The sequence below is a fragment of the Primulina eburnea genome, chromosome 3 (assembly GCF_022965805.1).
Source record: "Primulina eburnea isolate SZY01 chromosome 3, ASM2296580v1, whole genome shotgun sequence".
In the NCBI taxonomy this organism is placed as follows: domain Eukaryota; kingdom Viridiplantae; phylum Streptophyta; class Magnoliopsida; order Lamiales; family Gesneriaceae; genus Primulina; species Primulina eburnea.
Genome location: NC_133103.1, coordinates 7,744,719 through 7,768,068, shown reverse-complemented (window position 1 = coordinate 7,768,068; position 23,350 = coordinate 7,744,719). Strand labels below are relative to the sequence as shown.

Genomic DNA, 23,350 nt, shown 5'->3' with positions numbered 1-23,350 from the left:
GTATGAGACGGTCTCACGGGTCGAATTTGTGAGACGGATCTCTTATTTGGATCATTCATGAAAAAATATAATTTTTTATGCTAAGAGTATTACTTTTTATTGTGAATATGAGTAGGATTGACCCGTCTCACAGATTAGTATCCGTGAGACGGTCTCACATGAGACTCACTCTAAACTAAATCCGCGCTGGTACTAAACTGATGTATTCGTTAGAAGAGCAATCGACGTAAACTAATTGCAGAATGAACCTAGTTGTTAATTTGGATAATACCCTTAATAATTATACTATTAATAAAAAATACCAAAATTTTGAAAAATTCCGAATCCAATTAAAAATGAAACATAGTTAATTTCCATATTGCTACTTTACAAAAAAAGGTTGAAATCGATTATCTTTAAATACCTTATAGGATTAGTTCTGATAGTGAAGTAAAATAGTGCAAGACAAATTCAAAACTAACGTATGTATACATATAATAGTAACTATTTTACTATTCATTTTTTTAAAACTATAAGAAACCAAATAAAAGGAAAAGACATTGTATCAAAAAATTCATCAAAGGAAAAGAGAGGTAACATGGGAATAGTGCATGATTTCTTAGGAAAAAAATATCAAGATCGACTGTATAAATTTGTAGCTATTAACTAGCTAGTCATCGTGACTAAAAATTAAGCTTGTTCCCTTCACGTTGTTTCTTGGAGTGTGACTCGGCCCTCCCGAAAATCGGGCACATGCCACAACCCGAGAGCCTAGGAGAAGGTGGATCGCTCAATGCCGAGACTTCCTTAAGAGTATTCGTCTCGCAATACGTGTTGCGTGTAATCGTGCATACTTGGTCATGTTGTGATAATTCTTCGAATTTTGCTTTTCCCCGGAGCTCGACGGAGAAGTACTTCTGGTCATCCCAAACTAGCCCAGAGGACCCGTGCCTTCTAAATGATGTTCCGGATCTTTGCAAACCAGCCATATCTTCTGTTCACACTCTTTTTACAATTATATTGGATCGAAAGCCAAGATCGAGGAACAATATATATAGATATATAGTACGATCAGTTCAATTCTTGATGAAATTTTTGGTCTTGACTTCTGCAAATTGATTGATTTGATAATGTTTAACCTCACTTTTCTTTCCAAACGTGATATATATATATATATATGGTCATCTGATGTACATTTCAAATTTTCAAATGGATTAAAGAAAATAACAAATATAGAGTCATAGGGCAAGTGAGGTCACAATGAAGAATCTCTATATTTGGTTGAGGCCAAATGGGGAATTAATTGGTCTATTGACTAGTCTTTTCTTTTTCCTTTTTTTTTGGGAAGGAACTATTCATTTCTTTTTTTAATAAATAAAAGTGATTAAAATGTGATCCAGGAATCTTTAACTTGTTAAATTTACATTTAATAGTATGTTGAGTCATCTAATTAGTTCAAGATCCATTCATCGTTTTCTTTTCGCGGGTTTGATTATGTTATAACTATATAATTCGGAATTAGGTTGATAGAGTTTTCATGTTTCAAATCTACATAGGATTATGCTTGGATCTAATTAGTGTTTTATTTATTTGAAACATGGATTGAAAGATTTTCCAGTAGTAAGTTTCAAGTTCTTAATATATAATATATATTTGTGTGAATTGTTGGTGTAATTTTGGACAACTTTTGGTGATTTCCAAACCTCCATGTGTTTGCTGTTGCAAAGTATTGATGTTGTCCACCTTTTAATGCTCGTAATTTGATTTTAATAAAATTTCATATCCTTAAACCATCCAAAATTTGAAACTAATCTATAATCACTCGAAACTGACATGGAAAACATATCTCAAAGAACGAGGCCCCCAAAATAAATAAATAAATAATGATAACAATTACACATACATTTCAGTTGTTATTATGATAAATTTAATTTTAAAAAAAATCATATCTATAATACAGCTAAAATGACATTCGTGAGCTTGAAAACTTTGTCATCCTAGACAAATAATGGTACTCGATTGAAGGATATTTTTACCGTAAATTGTATCTAGTTTCAATGGAAGGATATAAATTAATCTTTCCATGGCTTCAGAACAAGTGTGTAATCCCATCTCATCAAATAGGAATCCAATGCAAAAACTAAACACTCAAATACACAGCGATAGTAGTTTCTACTCGATCTTTAATGTAAGGGTATGCGAGAGTTGAAGGGCGATGAGATTTCCTCGAATTGTACCTCAAAAAATGGGCTTTTATTAAACCTTCTACTGATCTTCATCTTCAACTAAAATTTTCTTGCACGCCTCGTAGCACATGAAAGAAATTCCTGCAGCAGGGACTAATTTCATGCAGCTAGGACCCAACCCTCGATAAAGGCCCTCTACCCCTTCATGTTTGAGTATACTTAGAAGAGCATGAAGCACGTTTCTATACTGTCTACCATTAAGCGCACCAGCTTGCATATGTTTCCGAGCTACCTCAAGAGGAAAAGTTGCAGTGCTCGAAATTGCACCAGCAGCCGATCCTATCAAGAGCGTGGCTATATTTTCAATTTCATCCTTGTCAAAAACCTTCTTGTAAGCTTTTCTTAACGAGTCATAGGCAAAATAATTGGTGGCAGCATATGGAATTACTCCTATTATACTTGGTGTAAGGCCTCTGTAAAGCTCGGCAGGTCCTTCCTCCCGTACTATTTTCAAGAAAGCGTCCATGAGATTTTTGTACGCACCTCTCTGAGGATGATAAGAATAACGCAACTGAAACTTTGTGATAAGAAAATAGATAAATGAATGACAAGAAAATGGAGTTCTTGTACCTGAATGGTTAATCGAGTTTTGAGCAGCTCGAGTGGATAGGTACATATGGTAGAGCTGATTCCAGCTACAGCACCGGCCATTAGAGAAATGGGCACATGTATTTTGGGTTGTTCTCCAGGTTTAGCAGTCAACTGGTTCTTTACCGTATCATACGCGAATAACTGCAGTTATCAGAGAGAATATGTCAAGAAAAAAGTCAAAACAATGCTTGCATGTCCCACATCAACTCCATAACAATCTGTAGAGCACCGAAATATGTGCTATGCCCTCCCACCAAATTAGTTAAACAAATCTATTAGGTGTGTGTTCTCTCCTCTGTGATGTATAGCCAATTAATACTGCTACTCTGGTTGAGAACCAACGAAACCAAAATATGACATAAAAAACCTACCATCAGGTCCGTGTTAATAGTGTAGCTTGTAACCACATTTTTTACTGGATCAAAGTGCATGCACGAAATATTGATGCTCAAGGGATTTGTCAAAAGTAAAACATTAAAGGTGTCCGCCACTCGACAATTGGAAAATATCATGGGTCCCATATCAACTCCACACTAAGTAAAAGAGATTGGCATATAAACATGAGGGGCTCCCACACCTAATGGGCCAGTTTCTTGGATCTAGGCTATCCTACTCTGCCCATAAAAGAACAAAGAATAACCTGGTTCGAGTGATTCTGAAACTGGGATTTCGAAGTTAATTGAAAATATGGTGGCCCAGTCACATGTCTCTACCATTAATATTCAGTATATCTGTGCCTTTTAAATCACATTTCAAAACAGAAGAATGAAAGTACATCAACAGTTTTCTTCACAAAATTATAGCACATCAACAAACAAATAAAACTCGGCTAGTCACCACATGCAACAAGTTTATGTTTTTATCAGCCAGTCAATCCAGACGTAAATTCCAATTAATAGTTACAATCAATAGAACATCAGCATTAACTATAGTAAACACAAACAACAACATAACATTTCCAATACCAATAGTTCTTTAATGCGAGCCTGCCCAAAAAAGAAGATGATGCCACATTTAAGATACTAAATGTGAAGTCAAAACTAACAAAGAAACACAGAACAGACTAAAGTACCTCTATAGCTTTGCTTGGTGCAACCCGAATCACATTAACCAGATTACCTCTAAACAACCCCTGCCATCCTTCATGCTTCATGATATCCCGAAACACTTCAGCCGTTGAATGGCCACAAGTTCCGACCATTAAATGAGTCCGTATCGTCTCCAAAGGCGCAACCGACGTCCGGGACACAGCACCGGAAATTGCTCCACTTATCAACCTCCTAAGAGATGGATTTCTGATCGTCATTTTACACCTAAGACCCCGTTTCCTACTCTTTTTCTTCGGCAACACCCCTTCTTCCTCCACTTCCAATGCTTCTCCAATCTCCAACTCCGGCAAGCTGCCCACAAGTAGGCCAGGCTCGGGTAGGGCATTTTTACAAAAAAAACTCGAGGGCAGAACCTTAAAACGACTTTGATCAGTGGAATTCGGAGAGTTTGGTGATAAGCCAAAGCCCATTCCCATCTGCCCAACACTCGCAAATAGACCTCCAAGATTATATTTTTCACCTTGGGGACACCACAAGAACCCTATTCCAGAATTTGTCAGAAACCCCTCATCTCCAATCCTTTCAGCACCCATGAATCCTCTTCCATCCATATGACCCAGATCAAAAGGACACAAATCTCGTGCTTAAAAATGACGCAACACCACCACCTCACCTACCTACTCACTGTTGAATATCTTGTGCTTAAAAATGACGCAACACCACCACCTCACCTAACTACTCACTGTTGAGTATAGAAATGATAAATTAATTTTTTTAAAATAGTTCGCAACAGTAAGTAAATAGATGCACAACAACAACATGCGAAAGGAATATTCCGTCGCATCAGAAACAAGAAGAAGCAAGAGGAGAGATTATCCGGATTGCCTTTGCTGAATATGGAAGCCCCAAATAAATAAAACTCTTTTTTGTTAAAAAAAAATGAAAGATTATATTTCCCTTGGTTGGCTGGTCTTCTTTTGCCTATCCTTCCTTCCTTCCTTCCTTCCCTCCCTCTATGCAGAGAGAGGAAGGTCACTTTGTAGTTTACCCTTGCTCTATTCTTTATCTGCCCAAATGCTTTGCTCGCGTGTTCGCTGTCCTTTCGGTGTCGGAGAAAACACAGTTGCTTTCGATGGGGATTCGAATTGATCAATTATTTTTGGTAAAAACTTGTCAGAGACGATTTCACATGTTATATTTTATGAGACGAATATCTTATTTGGATCATCTATTAAAAACTATTACTTTTTATATTAAGAGTATTATTTTTTATTTGAATATCGGTAGAGTTGACATATAGATAAAAATTCGTGAGACCGTCTCACAAAATACTTATTCTACCAAAAATAATTGTAACTATTTTTACATAAAAAGTAGAGTGACGACACATGTTAAAAGTTAAGGTATCTGTAAGAAGGTTTCACGAGTCTTTATTTATGAGAAATGCCAACACTATCGATATTCACAATAAAAAGCGATATTTTTAGCATAAAAAATAATATTTTTTCATGCATTATCTTGTCTCACAAAATACGACATGTAATACCGTTCACACACGTTTTTGTCCTATTAAAATTAATAGTCAAAGGTAATACAATTCGTGATTTTGACTCAATAAAATTCTGCGCTCTCTGCAAAGTTGACTCAATTGTTTCCTTTTTTATTTGGTTTTTTTCTCTTCCATTTTGTTTACACTTCGATTTCTCATTAACATATGTTTACAAACGCAAGCATATAAGAGGCAAACCAACGGAATCGAGTGGAGTAGAAAAGGTTGATTCTGTTTTAATTGAATTCGATTTTAGTTCGAATATTAAATTATTTTTTTCAAGTTTGACTCGATGAAAACTCGAATTCAAGTTTTGTTCAGAAAATTCGAACATATTTCAGAATTATTTGAAATATATAATTATTGTGACACTAACGTCTCACATCAGATTATGAAGAATATATGAATTAATTGATTTCCAATTCTGGAGAATTGATAGTTAAGTCGATAACCTTGTGTTCTAAATAATATGTGATAATGATATCTCATATCATATTGGATTATGAAGAGTATTGAATTAGTTAATAAAGTGCTTCATTGCAGTCATATAATATTTTAAATTAATTATTTTCGTAAGGTGAGAATGATTAACTCGAAAAAATATAAATTATTTTTAATTTATATACAAATTCAACCCGTCTTGAATTTATATTATAATTTAATTGCGTATACTTTAATATAATAATCTTTTGTAATGAACGACTACCCAAAATATAAATATATTCCTCAGCAAGTGGCCCACTCTTCCGAGTCCTGAACCAAAAAACCCCCAATCAGGATGGTGTCTTTCCCCGCCGATACCGGCAACACCCCCGCCGACGCCGCCGTTGCCGTTGACGGTGATTTACTCAAATTGGATTCACTACCGATTGTGGATATTAGACTGCTCTCCCAATTGGAACTATATTCCCTCTCCCTGTGTTGTTCCTCATCCTTCGATCCCCATCGCTGCGACGATGTCGTTATTCCCAAGATCGATCGCTCCGTCTTCAACGAGTCCGCCGGCTCCCGCAAACAAACTTATTCCCGCCTTCGTCTCGCCCCTCCATCGTCCTCCCCAATCCCTATTCGCCGCCGCACACCCCATCTCCGCACCACCACCCCCAACTTTGTAAAAATTAACGATAATACGGACCCAGAGAATGCCGATAATTCCTACATAATCACTTTACTCAAGGAATTATTCTATTCCGATGTGAATCCTGACAAATTGGTTTCGGTTAAAATAGATTATTCACATCCCCGTGATGAATTAGTTCCGATTAAAATAGATTATTCACATTCCCCACTTCCCGCGAAGTCGCCCTCATTGCCTTTGTCATATGCCTCCATCGTAGGCAACACAAGCCATAAACGGAAGCGTGGCCGCCCAAGGAAGAATGAATTATTTGAGGATGGACTCGATCTGGCACCCGTGGAGGTAATCGGTATCAAACAAAATGTAGAAGGACTTCGTATAGAGAATGAGACAGATGTGAGGGATAATTTAGATGATAGAGAAAAGGAATTCGTGGATCAGGACGGAGTGGCAGTTGATTTTGTAGACTTGGAGAGGGTGGAACATCCCTTTTGGAAGGAAATTATGCACAGGACAAAGGATTGAAAAGTGAGGAGGAGTTACTGGGATTTTTGAAAGGATTGGATGGTCAATGGGGTAGTAGGAGGAAGAAGAGGAGAATCGTGGATGCAAGGGAGTTTGGGAGTGCACTACCTATTGGTTGGAAGCATTTACTCTCCATCAAGAAGAGGAATGGTCGTTTATGGTTGTATTGCCGTCGGTACATAAGGTTCTTTTGTTTGAACTATATAGTAGCACACCGCTTCTTTTGTTTTGCTGTTGTTCATTTTGTTGACATGTATTTTGTAATTGGGAAATTTAGAACTATGAGTGAGAAGATTATTCCATTAAATTTATTTGAAATAGTTTGTTCTGATTAAGTATTCTGAAAGTTCAGGTATGTGTGCATATGTTGCCCCTTGTGTGAAGGTTTCAACTTTCATGTCTGTTTTGTTGTCTTTGCGTTGTTTAAGAATGGACTAGTGTTTGCTTACATGGGGAAGAGCTAGCAGAATTGGGTTTCCAGGAAAGAATAAAGTTGTACACAGCACTTAGTGAGCACTTGATAAATTCATGATCTTTAAGAGGGAATTCCATTATGTATGCATAATTGAGTTTCCAAGAAAGGATAAAGTTGTGTGTTCTATATGTTGCAGTTGTCGACATCAATATATATACTGGCATCATAGCGGTTTGGTCGATGCTATCATAAGGGGGTACTGTCCCCATCCGTTAATTTTTTGTCACGTGTCGATTAAATTTTTTTTTCCACAAACCTGCTTAACCATGGTTGAGTGATTTCAAAATTTGGCTATTCTCTCTCTTTCTCTCAACCGTGGTTTTGTCATTTCGAAATTTCAAATCCTCTCTCTTCCCGTCTTCTCTCTCTCTCGGAGTCCACTGTTCCTCTTTTACGGCACGGAAGAGCTCCTCTCATTGAATCAGGTAAGATGAGGACTTTTCCTTGAGAGCCCACCAGTGTACTAAGTAGGGAGAGTTGGTTTCCACATTTTCAATGAGTTTCTCGGTTTACCCACCAGCGTACAAAGTAGGGAGAGTTGTTTCCACATTTTCAATGAGTTTCTCAGTTTACCTTATATCTTTAACATTACAGTGGCAAAGAAAAACCTTATCTTGCTTGATTCAATGAGAGGAGCTCTTTCCGTGCTGTAAAAGAGGTACAATGGACTCCGAAAGAGAAAACGAGAAGAGAGAGGATTTAAAAATTTCGAAATGACAAAACCACGGTGAGAGAGAATAGCCAAATTTTGAAATCACTCAACCATGGTTGAGCAGGTTTGTGAAATTAAAAAAAAATTAATGAATGTGACAGTACCCCCTTAGGTAGCATCCACTTAACCCATCATAGCATATACCAAAGGTTCACGAATATACGTTTAACTCCGACCTCGTAGAAATCCTCTTCAACCTCAATCTGTATAAACAACGACCTATACTTTATGTTTTGCAGCAGTTATTTTGTGCTTCTATTATCAATAAATTGGGGCATACATTTGAAAGTGCTTTACATGGGGCCATAGTTTGCTAGATATGCCAAAAAAGCTGTAGTTTTTCCCCTTTTAATGCATTTTGTTTAGTGGAGCTGATGGGAAAGGGGTATTCTACGTGAATCGGAATTGTGTCATTATAAGTACTACTATGGTGTGTAACCGAGGGGTTCTGTTTGGGTAATCTAATCTATGGGACGGTTGGAGAATATCCGACTGAAATATTAGTTACTACTAGAAAAGCTCTTTCTAGCATTTGGATGAAGGCTGCTGTTACTTGTTATCTGGTGGAAAGCTTAGTTGACTCGAACAACATCCAGGGCCGTTCCTATTGAGAGGATGGAGAGTCATCCAACTCAGACCCATTTTTTTAGAGACCCATAATTTTGAAAAAAAAAACATATTATATAGTAGCGTAAATTGACCCAATATAAATTTATTATTTGTGGCTTTTTTTCCTTACATATCACAAAAAAACATTATTTTGGGCTCAATATAATTTTTTTTTTAATTCATGGGTCTCTGTATAAATTTATTTATAAAATTTATTGATCTTGGGTCTCTGATAATTTTTTTCCAATATAAATGTAATTTTTCTAAATAAGTATATAAAAAAAACTTTTTCATTCCTTAAATTTATTTTATATTACAGTAAATTGACACGATATAAAAATTATTCTCTGACTCATAAAACTTGTTTTGACATTAATGTAGATGCTTTATTTTTTGAGTTGATATTCTTGAAGTGCTAGTTAACAAGATAAACGAAATTTGCAATTGATGTAGTTAATTATGGATGGATGTTTCTTAAATGCTCACATTGCTTATAAATTCTTGTTGTCTATCTCACTTACAATAGCAAGTGCAAAATGAATGTTTCTCAAAGTTAACAAGAGAAACAAAATCTGCAATTGATGTAGTTAATTAGCTTGAAAAAATAGATTGATGTTTCTTAAATGCTTACATTGCTTATAAATTCTTGTTGTCTATCTCATTTACAATAGCAAGAGCGAAACAAAGTTTCTCAAAGTTAAAGTTTATCAAAAAATTTATCCAATAAACCATGTCAGAAGAAAGATTGAATTGATTGATATATTATCAAATGAAAAAGAGATTATTGAACAACGTGATTATATAGACTGAATTAATATTTTTAGCTTTAAAACTACAAGACAGGATTTTTTTTTCGTGATCATTTTGGATATGTTTGATCTTTTATTTAATTTTAATAGAAATATTTTGACTATTTTGTATTGTTTGATTTTTTATATTGTTTTTATATATTGATTTAATTCAAAAATGTTGTTATAAAACTAAAAGATTATGAACACATATTCTGATGAAATGTTTTTTTAGAGTTAGACGCAGACTCAAAAATTATTAGGATTGACTCTTACAACATCTCTAGAGATTTCTCGATATACTCCAATTTAGTTTTGTGGAACAAGCTTAATAACCTCTAAAGTTTACTTATTTAGTATTTACTCTCCCTAAGCTTAGTCACTGAAACTTGATATGTTAGATTGATCTTCCATGTAATAATAATTGGCTGATTTATATACAACTTTTTAAATAATATGATACATATTATTACTTTATGGACATTTCGTGGTGATCTCGTAAATAAATCTGAAAGGCAAACGTGTTCGGCGGTACTCTTCACCCGCTTTTTTCATCCTACTTCCAACTATTTAAAGAATAATATAATTTGTCGATTTATTTTTTTAAAATTTAACATATGTGATTAATTAGAAGGAGATATTTAATCTAATCATAGTAAAATGAAATTTCACGTACGTAGTTATTGGTCTTGAATATATAATGCATATAATATTAGTCGCCAATTTAAAGACGAGTTACTTTATCTGACACAAAACTTCATTGAGATGGATCTTTACCCCGACTTGATTAATGAGAAAATATTATTTTTTCACTTCAAGTTTTGATCAGGTTGACACATATCAAAGAAAGTGATTCGTGAGATCGGATCACGAGATATATATCATTTATATGATCTCTAGATTAGTGTCTGACTTAATTATATCAATCGATAATTTCTCTAATCTTGTGAATGATTTCGTACATCCATTGCTAATATTTAACAAATAAGAAAACTATGGACATTTTCAGTCGCTATTGTCGTTTAATCACGTACTTTCTTGTTTAAGTATAATTATATGACCGTGAATAAAAAAAAATTATATGATTGAGTGTGTTTAATCTGGTTGATGTTAGGTTTGCACGCATATATATATATATGGAATGAATTAACCAAATGACAAATATTTTAAAATATAAATTGTTACACTTCTTATGTTTGAGGACGAAAATCAAAACTTTTATTGACTATTTTTCCAACCAAAGAACTCGTCATGAAAGTTTTGATGGGAATTTGACGAAAAAAAAGGGGATGTTTTGGTAAAAGAATGAAGCTTTTAACGACAATTGCCAACTTTACATAAAGCTAAAAGGTTCACTAAGATCAGGACATGAATCACATGTAATTTGGCTTATATATATATATATATATATATATATATATATATATATATATATATATATATATATATATATATATTTATATTATATATATATATTATATTATTAAATTTGAGATACATCAATTAGTAATATTATTTTAGTATCATTTTCTGTTTTAATAATTACATACATATATATAAAGTGTTAAAACATTTTATGTAAGTTATTATAGCTCAGTGGATAGAAAACATTAAGTTGCATGTTATATTCCTACTTGGTATTTTTTTACTTTTTCTATTTATTTTTTAAAGTTATATATTAAAATAACAGTGTAGTCTCTCATTATTTTTTAGAATTACATTTTGATCATCATTTATATATAAACCAACTAAATTATAAAAAAAACATTATACAAGCACGTGTTACGTAACGCGTGGATCGACACACACACACACATATATATATATATATATATATGGCGCCCGCATGGGCTTAGCTCAGTTGGTCAGCAGCAGTAAATCTTGGAGCAATGACCAGGGATCGAGTCTCGCAAGCGGCAGTGTGGGAGTTAAATTCCCTCCAATGAGGGGGAGCTCCTTGTGCGCGGCGTAGCATAAGGTCTAGCTGCTGCTGGTTGACTGAGTCACCATGATTTACCTCCTCTCACATTCCTGTCGGGTCAGGGATGAGGGGCGCCTAAGGTGAGCGATTTCACCTTTTGGAGCAATATATATATATGGCCAAATTACACGTGTATCATGTGATTCATGTCCTAATTAGTGAACTTTTTAACTTTATGTAAAGTGTGTGTACTGTGTGTCTATACATACATACATACATATATATATATATATATATATTATACACGTGATAAAAAAATCTTAAAATTACTAATATAAAAGTATTTGGTGAACAGTTAATACATTTCGAGGAAATTCATGCAGATGGATTAAACGAGTCCACATGGATAGCTATGGTTTTGTGGATTCAGATATTTTTCGATTTCTATTTTACAATAAAATGTTTTCGAATTTTATCGTTTAAATTTTAAATTCGCGACGTCAAATATTTTTAAGTTTTCGAAGAAAAAAATCAATTAAGGAGATTTTGAAGTCATATAATATCAATTTAGTTAATTTCATTATATTCAATCATAAATTCATATAGGCTATAGTATTTAATTCACTTCTTTTTTTACCAAGCATTTAATTCACTTAGAACTCATATTTGTAACTCCTAAAATTAAATTCCTTCCATCAAATCAAATACCCATTTTTAGTTAATATTTTACTAATAAATAAGCATCATTTTTAGATTATTTAGCAACTCAGGAATTTGTTGGAATATCCATAATACGTGATTATCCACTACAGTGGTGGTGAGACTATGATTTCCTGGCTCCTCGGAAACTAACTTCTATTTGTTGCGCAAGAGAAGAAAAGAGCAACGAAAATCCAAAAGGTTCCATTATTATAGGGAAAATAAACAAGGAGGAGCAAGTAAACACTACAATGGTGCAGTCAGCTTCTAATGATGCTGTGGACTACAATGGTGATCCTGCCGACAGGTCCACCACCGGCGGTTGGGTTTCTGCGGCGTCGATCCTTGGTCACACTCCACTCGTTTACTCTTACGTGATTTCGATATTTTCTTGAGTTTTCAGGATGATTTTCATGAAAAGTTGAAATTTTTTCACATGGGTTTTTTTTTCTCCTGTTTATGGATGTTTTTGTTGGTGCATGTATGTAAATAAGTGATCATAAGTGAGATCCAAAAAGAGGGAAGAAGAGGCCACATGTGCAGTTTTGTTTTTGAAATGTGCCCAATAGATGATTTTAATTGTGTTAAAGATTTTAGTTGCGACGTAACATGTGTGGAAGTCTGAAGCTTTTCTGTATCGCATGAGATTATGAGAAGTTCGTGTAAGAAATGGTTGTTTTGCTCATTCAACAAAGAGATCCATTTCTTGAAAATCTATAATCTGTGGTTTTATATCTGATGAAGTTGATTAAATTCAATAACTAGCAGATGAGGAAATTCAGTTATTGTTGTGTGCAGTGGTGGAGCTCTCGGAAAGGCTATCGTCGATGGCGATTGGGGTTAACCTTGTGACTTACATCCATGGCACGATGCATCTACCGAGTGCCACTGCTTCCACCATAGTCACAAATTGGGGTGGTTTTTCTTTCCTCTTGAGCATATTTGGAGGCATACTTGCAGACACCTTCTTAGGAAGATATTGGACTATTGCAATATTTGCAAATATTCATGCATTGGTAAGTGAAACGCTGGTTGTATTCGATGTGCGAATGACAAGACGGTTGATTTAATTTTTCCATTTTCTCACAAACATGAAAGTTAGATTTCTTGTCTCAGGATGTGCTCCTTAGGCCAAATGAATTGTGATTTATCATTGTAAGTAAACATGTTCCATTGCATATATTATGAAACAACGAGTCAATAACAGAGTATAGAAGCACTTGTCTACAAATCTTTAGCTTTTTAATTTAGTCTAGTTGGTTACCAAATCAAATAAATGCTTTCTCGGATAAACTTTTCTTATTTCTTGCTGTCTTGACGTCCATAGGGTTCTGGCCTATTAGCAATTTCAACAGTTCTGCCCCACTTACGTCCCACCTCCATGCAATCCTTCTATGTCAAACGATTGCAAAGAAGCTAATGGTATGCAAATGGCAGTTTTCAATATTGCTCTGTACACTGTCGCGTTGGGACTAGGTGGTATCAAATGCAGTGTTTCGGGTTTCGGGGCAGATCAGTTTGACCAGAAAGACGAGAAGGAGAAAGCTCAAATGGTACACTTTTTCAATAGGTTCTACTTTTTCATCAGTTTTGGGACACTCCTTGCGGTTACCGTGTTTGTTTATATACAAGACAAAGTGGCTCGAGTATGGGGTTATGGAAGTATCACGGTTTTGATGTGGGCCGCAGTTGTCACGTTTCTATCAGGAACTCGAAGATATCGTTACAAAAAATGTGTTGGGAGCCCTGTTGTTCAAACTCTGCAAGTTTTGGTAGCTGCTATAAGAAAAAGAAACCTCAAATTCCCCTCGAACGTCCAACAATTGTACCAAACTCATTCCGAGGACTCGAGATATTCTCAAAATGGTCGTTTCAGGTACATTACTAATCTACTATTGTCTGAAATCCGTAGTTCATTGGTGACACCACACTAAAGTTCATATTAATTTGCTATATCATAGTAGTAACATAATGAGAGATCGAAGACGTGATTCACGTGAAGGCGTGAAGCCAAATACATCTATTTTTAGAAACAGTTATTGGCGATTTTCTTTGTTTTATTTTTATTGGGAGAACATATCTAAGAAAGCATTCTTTTTAACAGAAAATAGTGAAATTTTGTAGTCTCTCTTTGTTGGTCTACTTTTGGAGCTAAATATCCATGTTGTCATTTTAACCTTTTGAACTTGTAGTTTCTTGGATAAGGCATCCATCATAGACGAGACTGACACCGCAAATGTCGAATCTGGTATTCAAAATTCGTGGAGACTCTGCTCGGTCACAAAGGTGGAGGAAATTAAAATGATGAGTCGGCTGCTACCAATTTGGGCAACAACAATTATGCTTTGGACCGTACATGCACAGATGATCACTTATTCTGTGCTACAAGCTGCAACATTGAAAAGGTCTATTGGTTCATTTCAAATCCCACCAGGCTCATTCAATGCCTTCTTCATTGGAGCCATACTGCTGTCCCTCGGAATTTATGATCGTTTGGTCATCCATCTTTTCGAAAAAGAGTCTGGCAACAAGGGTATAAGCAGTAAATTCTCCCTTTTTGGTTTTTGACTCTAAATACTTGGAAACTACCCCAAGAAATCATGTATTGTTTCTTGGTGTTGAAGTATGCATTCGAAATTCAATATCCAGTTGCAAACCAACCAGTACTAATGAAAGAGGCACTAGAATATGCCAGAAATGAAATAATAGGTAGTGGAATTAGATTTAGTATCATTAAAATTATTATAAATTAATAAGATTAGTAATCTAAATAAGGATCAAGGAGAGTGAGTGATAAAGAGTTTTTAGTTCATTGGACATTGTGTTGTGATCGGATGTCTTCATCACCTATACCATTGTATTGCATCTCTTTACATTCAAGATACTCTGTAGAATATTACTTTATAACCATAATCAAACATACCCTTTCTCTTGAAAATGTTTAACAGCTTTATCTTGAAATTTATCAGGTCTAACAAATCTCCAAAAAATCGGTCTAGGCCTCCTTTTTTCCGTTATAGCAATGGGGGTGGCAGCAATAGTCGAGGTTCGAAGATTGAAGGTTGCAAAATCCACAAATCAGGCCATTTTAACCCTGCCGATGAGTGGGTTCTTCTTGGTACCACAGTTTGCTCTAGCCGGAGTTGCAGAAGGATTCGTGTACACAGGGCAGCTCGACTTTTTCTTGTCAGAGTCGCCAAAAGGGATGAAAGCAATTAGCACGAGCCTGTTTCTGACGACAATCGCGTTCGGGTTTTTTGTCAGCACTGCTTTGGTTTCGATCATAAAGAATGTGACTGATGATAAGCATAATTGGCTTCCGGCAGATATTAACAATGGTAGATTGGATCTCTTTTACGGGTTTATAGCATTGCTTTGTGCTATTAATCTTGTGCTCTTTATCTGTTGTGCTAGATGGTTTATTACTAAGAAAGCACAGACTTCGAATTAAGTGATCTGCACAAGGACTTTTGTTTCTATGCATAATTCTTCAGGTGGATCGATTTTTTAACGTTGAAGAGTATGTGCCAAAACTACACACTGGGCCTAATGGATAAAGATTTGTAATTTAGATCTCTTCTCGACTATAAAGGGAAACTTGGATTCATATTTACTACATATAGAGACAAGATTGTGTGTTAACTTTATAGTAATGATGTTTCTGTTTATTGAAATTAACTCTAATGTTCACAGCTAGGACCTATATATATATATATATATATATATATAATCTGCATTTCATGAAAACGCATTTTCTTTTGGAGGTATCAAATTTTCCAAGTTAATCATCATTGGCTTTGTCTATGCTACAACGGATAAATATATTCAAAATACACATATACTATACGTCATACAGCTACACTCGTATATCCAACCATATAAATCATCCGATAACAACATAGACCAAACCTCATCATACTTTGGAATCAATCTTCATGGAATTGTATCATTCATACATAAGGTAGGAACAGATTCATTTTGCATTTCGATATTCGTAATCTAACACGAAAATGAGACCTTGTGAATAGCCTAATTGTTCCATTTGAACTTCGTAATCCTAAAAACATTCAATGCATCTTCAAAAAACAGTCTAACGAACATTGGTGACGGCAAATGCACAGATATTCTGCAGGTACTTAAGTTTACAGACATTGAGGAAAAATATACAGACGTTACAAACGTTAAATGCCAGCCAGTCAAAGCATAAAGTTCACAGCACAATCAAAATATGCTTTGCATAATCATCACATGCTGGTTTTTACTGAAATTGGACAAGCATGCAAGGAAGAGTTCAACAAGAACTCTAACCTGATATCAATCACATAAGGCTCAACTGTTTCCAAATAAAAGAGTAATTCTAAAAAAGCAAGAATAATTTGAGATAATTGACAAGTACAAATGTCAACCCAAGAGCTTGTATCGTATTCAAAATCAAGCCACAGAAAGTAAAGGAAGCAAATCCAAGAAGCGACTACAACTCTTCTTTCCATTTCAGCAAAACAATGCCATATCCCTGGAAGCCTAGCCAGGTTAGATACCGGATCCTAAAACAAGACCAAATTGGATTTACATAGACACAGGAGCAAAATCCAGAATTTAATGCAATATCATGTGAGTATAGCAATAAAAGCGCGATGAAAGGTGGAAGAAGGAAGATGATAGAAGTATGGTTCGATTTCAAGCGAGCATATGCAAACAAAATCGATAAATAAAGAGACAATGCAGAAACTTCTTCACATGGTAATACGACAAAGATCGCATTGAAAAGCAAACCATGGATTCATCTCCACTCCGAAAATAGGGTTTTAGAAGCTTATGATAATTAGTGCTTCAAATAAATAGCACCAAAAGAAGTTCATGATCATCAATAATAGTCTTGAACAAGCTCAACTTATTAGGCCAAGAAATCTATAATGATTAAGGTTTCGCGATTATGTAGTCTTTGAACTCATCAACACATCAGATGATTCAAACTTCAAGGACCAATACATAGATAAGATATAAAATGGATAAGGAAAATATTATTTAGTCATCATAACACATGCACATCGTTTGCATGAATATACATATATGTGAGTGTGTGTGAGTGTATGTGTAAAGACAATCAGAGTTAAACTCTTTCCAACAGAACCGGACGCCGTTTTATGAGAAAATTCATATATGGTGAAACACGACTTAAAAACAAAGCAACGAGATACAGCTATTATTTACTAATCGACAATCTCGTGACACTTACCATATTAAGGCATAATTTAATATGCATAAAAAGGAACACTCTTGTGGAAAATTGGAGGATTAAAAATCATTCGGTGCATGATGTGAATTAAGATAACATTAGTTGATTAACGCAAACCTTTCTCATATAAATATAGCTCTATTCGATTATACTAAAATGAGTTCCATAATAGCAAGGAAAACGAGCTTAAACTCAAGTCGTTCCCCAGACTCAAAACATGGTCTGGCAACACGAGCAACCTCACATACTTGGTAACACGAAAAGACAAAAATGTCTATCAAGTTTAACGGAAAATAAATACGACAAAAAGATAAAAGAAATTCCTAAAACTAAATAACCCAAGTAGAACCACCTTAGTTAGCCAATCATCCACTCATCCTCAAAAACCAGAATCCGATACTCGATTTTGTCCCCATTCGCAGCAAAACTTCTCATAGGTGATCAAACACCAACCAATCAATCCTGGGGCACGTCCTTCTTCGAATCCCCGCTGTTCTCAGTTCCCCTTTCCTCAAGCAACCTTCCGGCCTCCTCATCAGTCTGTTGCGCCTTCTTCTGCGCTTCCTTGGCCTTCAAGGCCTGCAATTTCGAGTGATTGTAATATGCAACCCCCAAGAAAGCCAATCCATAACCAAACAAATTTACAGGAGTCACGGTATCCTTAATCACCGACCAAGAGAAAGCAATCAAGAGCCAATCCTTCACCACACCGGCCACATTCATGGTCAAAGCAGATGTCTTTCCAACAAGCAAAAAAACAGCAAGATTCAGGGCAAAAGCACAGAACGAATTAGACGCAAAAATGGCATAATCAAAATGGAAGCTCGAGTTCTCCTTCAATGATGGGAACTCAACAAGAACCCAAGGAATAAACAAGAAGGCCAAGCAACACGGCGCCACATAATAAAGAGAAGTAATGGGATTAAGAGTGATCCCTTTGGAAGTAAGCAATATCTGAATCATAACAAGCCTAGTGGCCTCAAAAGCAACAGCACCCAATTGAAGCATAACCCCCCAAGAATCAAACTTGGCCTCACCAAAAGCAGCAATCCCCACCCCAACCGAGATCGAAACCATATTCGCCATCGTCTCCGACCTAAAGCCCTCCTTTTTAAACATAACACCAATCGAATACACAGCCACAGGCATCAGCGCCTTAAGCATTTGAATAAATGACACAGAGAGATAAATATAGGCAGAATTCGAAAGCCAGAGTGAAAGAGAGTACAATAGGCCAATCGGGACCACAGATCTGAGGTAAAGATCCCAAGACATGGTGACTGGTTCCACCGCCTTGAAAACCCGAACCAGTAAATACGCGAGAGAAGAGCAGAAGGACATGTGAATCATCGTGAGCGAGATGGGGTAAGGCCAATTGTACATCTTTCGATCCAGAATGTACTTGTTGTAGACTATGACAGTGAAAGAGAGGAAGATCCATATCGCCACGTATGTATACGAAAGCACGATCTTCCTCACCACGCCTTCACTCAAAGCTCCGCCTTTCCCCATTGTGGATTTCTTCTGCAACACTTTGTCTCTCTGTCAGAAGTGAAGAAATTTAGTTATGGAAGAAATATATTTATATATATCTATTAATAATGACGTTTGAGTCCGTCAAGGAGACTTCTTTAAAGAAACGTAATTTGATTAACTTCAAATTCAATTTACAATTTTTTATATTATATTATTTTTAATACAAAATGCCAATTTCTCAATAAAATAATTAGATTCTTTCTAGTTTATATAGAATATTCATGCTCTTTAATTTTATATTTCATCAAACATACATTTAGGTATATTATATAATTATTTAAAAGATTTATGTATATAATATTATATTTCAATTAGTTAACTATGTTCATATTTATCATAATAAATAATATTATTGACATAAAAACTGATATTTTTTTATGGGTAGTCAGTCAAATAAAATATGTCTCCTAAAATTGATTAATAAGACCGTCTAAAAACAAATTTATTATTAGATATAATTTAGTGATTAGAGAACCATTAACAAAATAAATAAAGGCAAAAACTTGTGTGAGACGGTCTCACAGGTCGTATTCGTGAGACGTATATCTTATTTGGGCTATCTATGAAAAAGTATTACTTTTTATTCTAAGAGTTACTTTTTATTGTGAATATGAGTAGAGTTGACCCGTCTCACATATTAAGATCCGTGAGACGGTCTCACATGAGACTCACTCATAAATAAAATAACTCTTTGATAAATACTAAATTAGTATTGGTGTTTTAAAAGGGAAAAAAACAAGTAATAGCGAAAATGTAGTTAAGATTTCTCACATCTCTTTGTTTTAAGGCAAAATTTTATGCTATACATCGGTTTGGTCGATACTGGGTGTGGGGGCAGTGCCCCACACCCAATCCACGGTCCAGATCATTTCATGGGGGGGGGGGGGGGGGGAATTTTTAAAAAAAAAAAAAAAACCAAGGGCCAGAAAATTTCTGGCCCTTGGATCTGCCCCTGCAGACAGTGTCGAATTTTCCCTATACATCACATGTTTACCACTGATAAAACATGTTTACCACTGATAAAGCAAAGTTTTATTCTACGTACCATATATATTGACCTTTTTGTTGCATAATTTTTCGTTAGATACGGTTAAATTAGTCAGGTGGAATTCATTTATATTAGATAACAAAACCATTTAATTTCGATTTATCATGCATGCATGCATTTGACCCCACGTTTTTAGGGTTTGGTGTCATAACTCGGGTGCTCATTCTCAATTATCTAAATCTATGACGTCTGTAGCGCCTTGATGTATTGTGAGACGATATCATTTGGGTACCATGAAAATCTATACTTTATGTAAATCGTTGTGCCACATTTATATATAAAGACGGCCATCACGGCTCACAGACCCATCAAATTTTTTGGGAAAATATCTGGAAACAAGATAATAATAAAACATAATTTGATAATATAATATATGTAAATTAATAACATTCGCATGACATCAAACTATTGCCACTACGCTAGTTGCGTGGCTGGAGACAGAATATTTAGAAAAATTAATTTATTTCTTTAAATTTTTTGGTGATATAACGGGACAATATTTTATTCTTGTTGTTTTGTATAATTTTGAATTTATAAATTATTTTAATTATATCACTAAATGAGATACTATATAGTAACTAATTTGATATCTAAAAATTTACTATATGTATAACTATATTTAAATAAATTTAATACATATATACACATATTGCAAGCATACATATAATAATATATAAATAAAATAATTTTTTAACATATTATTTGTATTTTCTCTAATTATATATTTCACATCACTATATCCGATTGTTTTTTAGAAATTTTTTTTTTATTTGATTTAACTTGGATATAATAATTAATAGTAATAACAACAATAATAACTTGTACATTTTGTGTAGATTCCATAAATATTTACAATAGTTACAGTTTGCGACTTTGGTTGCAGATGCAGATTGCATATTCCCGTATTAAGATAATATCAAATGGAGAATACTCCCCGAAAACTCGAACGATTTCTCCGTTTCTTCGAGACAGTGATTCTTCTCCTCTCTAGTCCAACTCTGAGAAAATTGTATGTAAAACGATTAACTAAACGGTATAATAACATAGTCAACAAGTTAATACGAAAAATGTGAAAATAATGAGAAGCGTAACTAGAAATTTCAGGACATACTTCGGCGACACTATTTAGCCTGTCCCGGACATTCTGCAATAGTTGAGAGAGGTCGCCTTCCCATGTGTAGAATTCTAGTTCCTTCGCGTTAAGGGTCTTCTGTGATACCTGTGGGAAAAGAAGCAGCTTATATTTTTGTCTAACGTAAATTAAACAAGAACAGAAAGCTAAGATATGCATGTTGTTTGACAAATTGATAATAAATTACAACACTGATCACAATGAGCTAGGATTTTCTGGCTGTATCGATTGATTAGCAAACTTTCGGTTGATAGCTTCGTCTCAGAAAGACTAAATCGATGAAAGAAATACTAAAAACGCATTGGAATACCGAACATAGTGTTCCAATCAATCTGTAAATAAAGCATATGAAATTTGGAAGACTGGGAAATAATTTGCTAGGGGGTTCATCAATTTCAGTCTCAGAAAATATGGCTGACCTTTCTCCCTATCATCCTGCCACCAGCTGAGTGGGCAAAGTATGTGTTATAGAAATGGCAAATAAATGCCTGAGGATCTCTCTCTGATAACTTCTCAAGATACTCGACATAATTAACACCAGGAGACGATGGTTCGGGTATCACATGTCCTTGCAGCTTAAACCATTCCAAGTCTTTTCCAAGACTTTCTGATCTCTCTAGACCCGTGTTCCTGAATTCGAAATCTGCAACATCCAAAACCAATAGTTATCTTGAAGTACTAATCGCACAATTTATATAATCAACAACCAAAGCTTATCCATAATTCTTAAATTTCTGGAAGCAGTGATGCGAATCTATCCCGAAGAAAGGTGTTCTCCCCACACCAAAGAGACGCAGTCTTCCGCTAAATCAAGAATAATGCCAATCTTTCTTTCCATCTCCTTTCTGTCACCGGATTACGATAATCAGCCGGCATTTTTCATTTTCTTAATTTTTAAGATTCGCTTGTGGGCAGCAAAAAAGTGCGTAAAAGCAATTAAAATTTTGTGCAAGATGATTTTGTACATATTTTCTACTTCCGGTACTCACAATCAGCTAATGATCACACAATTGTCAACTATCCAAGGCTAATATATGAATATATCCACTTCAAGATCGAAAAAACAGTCGCATAATCCCATTCAAACTTTCAAATTCCAACACCTCAAGCATCAGCTAATTACAAACACCAACATGTCAAATCGCAGCGGTCAAACAAATGAACAATCGAGAAACAACATACTCACATTCAGGGAATGCAGCTCTCTCTACAATCCTCTCAAGAGTCTCGAAAACAAGCTTACTGTCCACCAAGAACTTCAAGTACCCCTCAACAGTAGGCTCCCATTTAGCCACCGGCGGGCCTTCCGGCTCCTTTTCCCCTTCCTTAGCTTGGTCCCTTGTGTGCAGTTTCATCGCCACAAATCTCATTTCCTCCACGAACCCCTTAGCCTCACCTGGGTACCTACTCTTCTGCTTCTCCACGGCTGCTGTTGCTGAAACAACCACCATCCTCGCTCTCTTCTCAGTAAAACCCGATACGGGCAGGGATAAAATTTGGTTAAATCGATGATTTTTAGATTTTCCCAACTTGAAGAAAGGGGACTGCGAAACGGGTGTTATAGAAGCCATGGCGAGGAAGAGTGTTCAGGTGGGTATCCAAAAAACCAAAAAAAAAAAAAAGATAGAGATAATCTAATTTAATATTGTTGTTGAGTGCAAACACAAGATAGGAGCAATAAGAAAAAAAAGCATGAAGATGGCTGTTGGGGTAATCGTAAGGATAACGCTACAGATACAGAGGTGATTATTTAATGTGTATTTATGAATCTTTTATTGGCTTGGATGAGATTGGATGTATGTGTAAGCGTAATGAGAATATATTTATATTGTCCCTTCAATTCCTCCATGAAAATGGATATAGCCATCTCCATTTTTCTATTCACTGATGAGACAGACAGACAGACAGACAAGCTTTGTCATTGCGGGGGAAGAACGGGGAGAGTTGTCGCTATACGAAGTCTTCATTTAAATATTATTTACCACATGAATGGCAAATAAAAGAAGCTGGGCCTAGTGTACAGCCCAGACCAATGGGCCATTTCGGGCTGGCCTCAACCGTTTCATAACACTCAAAAAACAAATTGGGCCTTGTGTAGTTCCTGAAAATCAATTAACTATTTACGATTTTAATTGCAACGGATACCTGATCGGATATCGAGCCGGGTTATATTTGCA

General features: G+C 35.3%; 5 protein-coding genes and 1 pseudogene across 5 annotated transcripts; 2 read left to right on the top strand and 4 right to left on the bottom strand.

The window, feature by feature from the left end:
• Positions 1-662: 662 nt before the first annotated feature.
• On the bottom strand, positions 663-968 carry LOC140828702 (MAPK kinase substrate protein At1g80180-like). Its single transcript, XM_073191622.1, has one exon. It carries the CDS (start codon positions 966-968, stop codon positions 663-665), a length of 306 nt encoding a protein of 101 aa, XP_073047723.1.
• Positions 969-2,028: 1,060 nt separating this feature from the next.
• Positions 2,029-5,002, bottom strand: LOC140825932 (adenine nucleotide transporter BT1, chloroplastic/mitochondrial-like). Its single transcript, XM_073187983.1, has 3 exons — positions 3,889-5,002; positions 2,796-2,957; positions 2,029-2,712 (listed from the first exon to the last, which is right to left on the bottom strand). The coding sequence occupies exons 1-3, from the start codon at positions 4,474-4,476 to the stop codon at positions 2,245-2,247; spliced, it is 1,218 nt and encodes a 405-aa protein (XP_073044084.1). The 5' UTR covers positions 4,477-5,002; the 3' UTR covers positions 2,029-2,244.
• Positions 5,003-6,085: 1,083 nt separating this feature from the next.
• LOC140825934 (methyl-CpG-binding domain-containing protein 8-like) lies at positions 6,086-7,381 on the top strand. The gene is given in 2 exon segments (XM_073187985.1): positions 6,086-7,002; positions 7,005-7,381. Coding segments are annotated over 2 exon segments (1,158 nt in total). The 5' UTR covers positions 6,086-6,192; the 3' UTR covers positions 7,353-7,381.
• Positions 7,382-12,174: 4,793 nt separating this feature from the next.
• On the top strand, positions 12,175-15,828 carry LOC140825930 (protein NRT1/ PTR FAMILY 6.2-like; annotated as a pseudogene).
• Positions 15,829-17,603: 1,775 nt separating this feature from the next.
• On the bottom strand, positions 17,604-19,039 carry LOC140825929 (probable sugar phosphate/phosphate translocator At5g25400). The gene has a single exon (XM_073187982.1). It carries the CDS (start codon positions 18,967-18,969, stop codon positions 17,914-17,916), a length of 1,056 nt encoding a protein of 351 aa, XP_073044083.1. The 5' UTR covers positions 18,970-19,039; the 3' UTR covers positions 17,604-17,913.
• Positions 19,040-20,826: 1,787 nt separating this feature from the next.
• Positions 20,827-23,110, bottom strand: LOC140825928 (heme oxygenase 1, chloroplastic-like). The gene is made up of 4 exons (XM_073187981.1): positions 22,360-23,110; positions 21,593-21,816; positions 21,153-21,260; positions 20,827-21,039 (listed from the first exon to the last, which is right to left on the bottom strand). The coding sequence occupies exons 1-4, from the start codon at positions 22,742-22,744 to the stop codon at positions 20,947-20,949; spliced, it is 810 nt and encodes a 269-aa protein (XP_073044082.1). The 5' UTR covers positions 22,745-23,110; the 3' UTR covers positions 20,827-20,946.
• Positions 23,111-23,350: the final 240 nt, after the last annotated feature.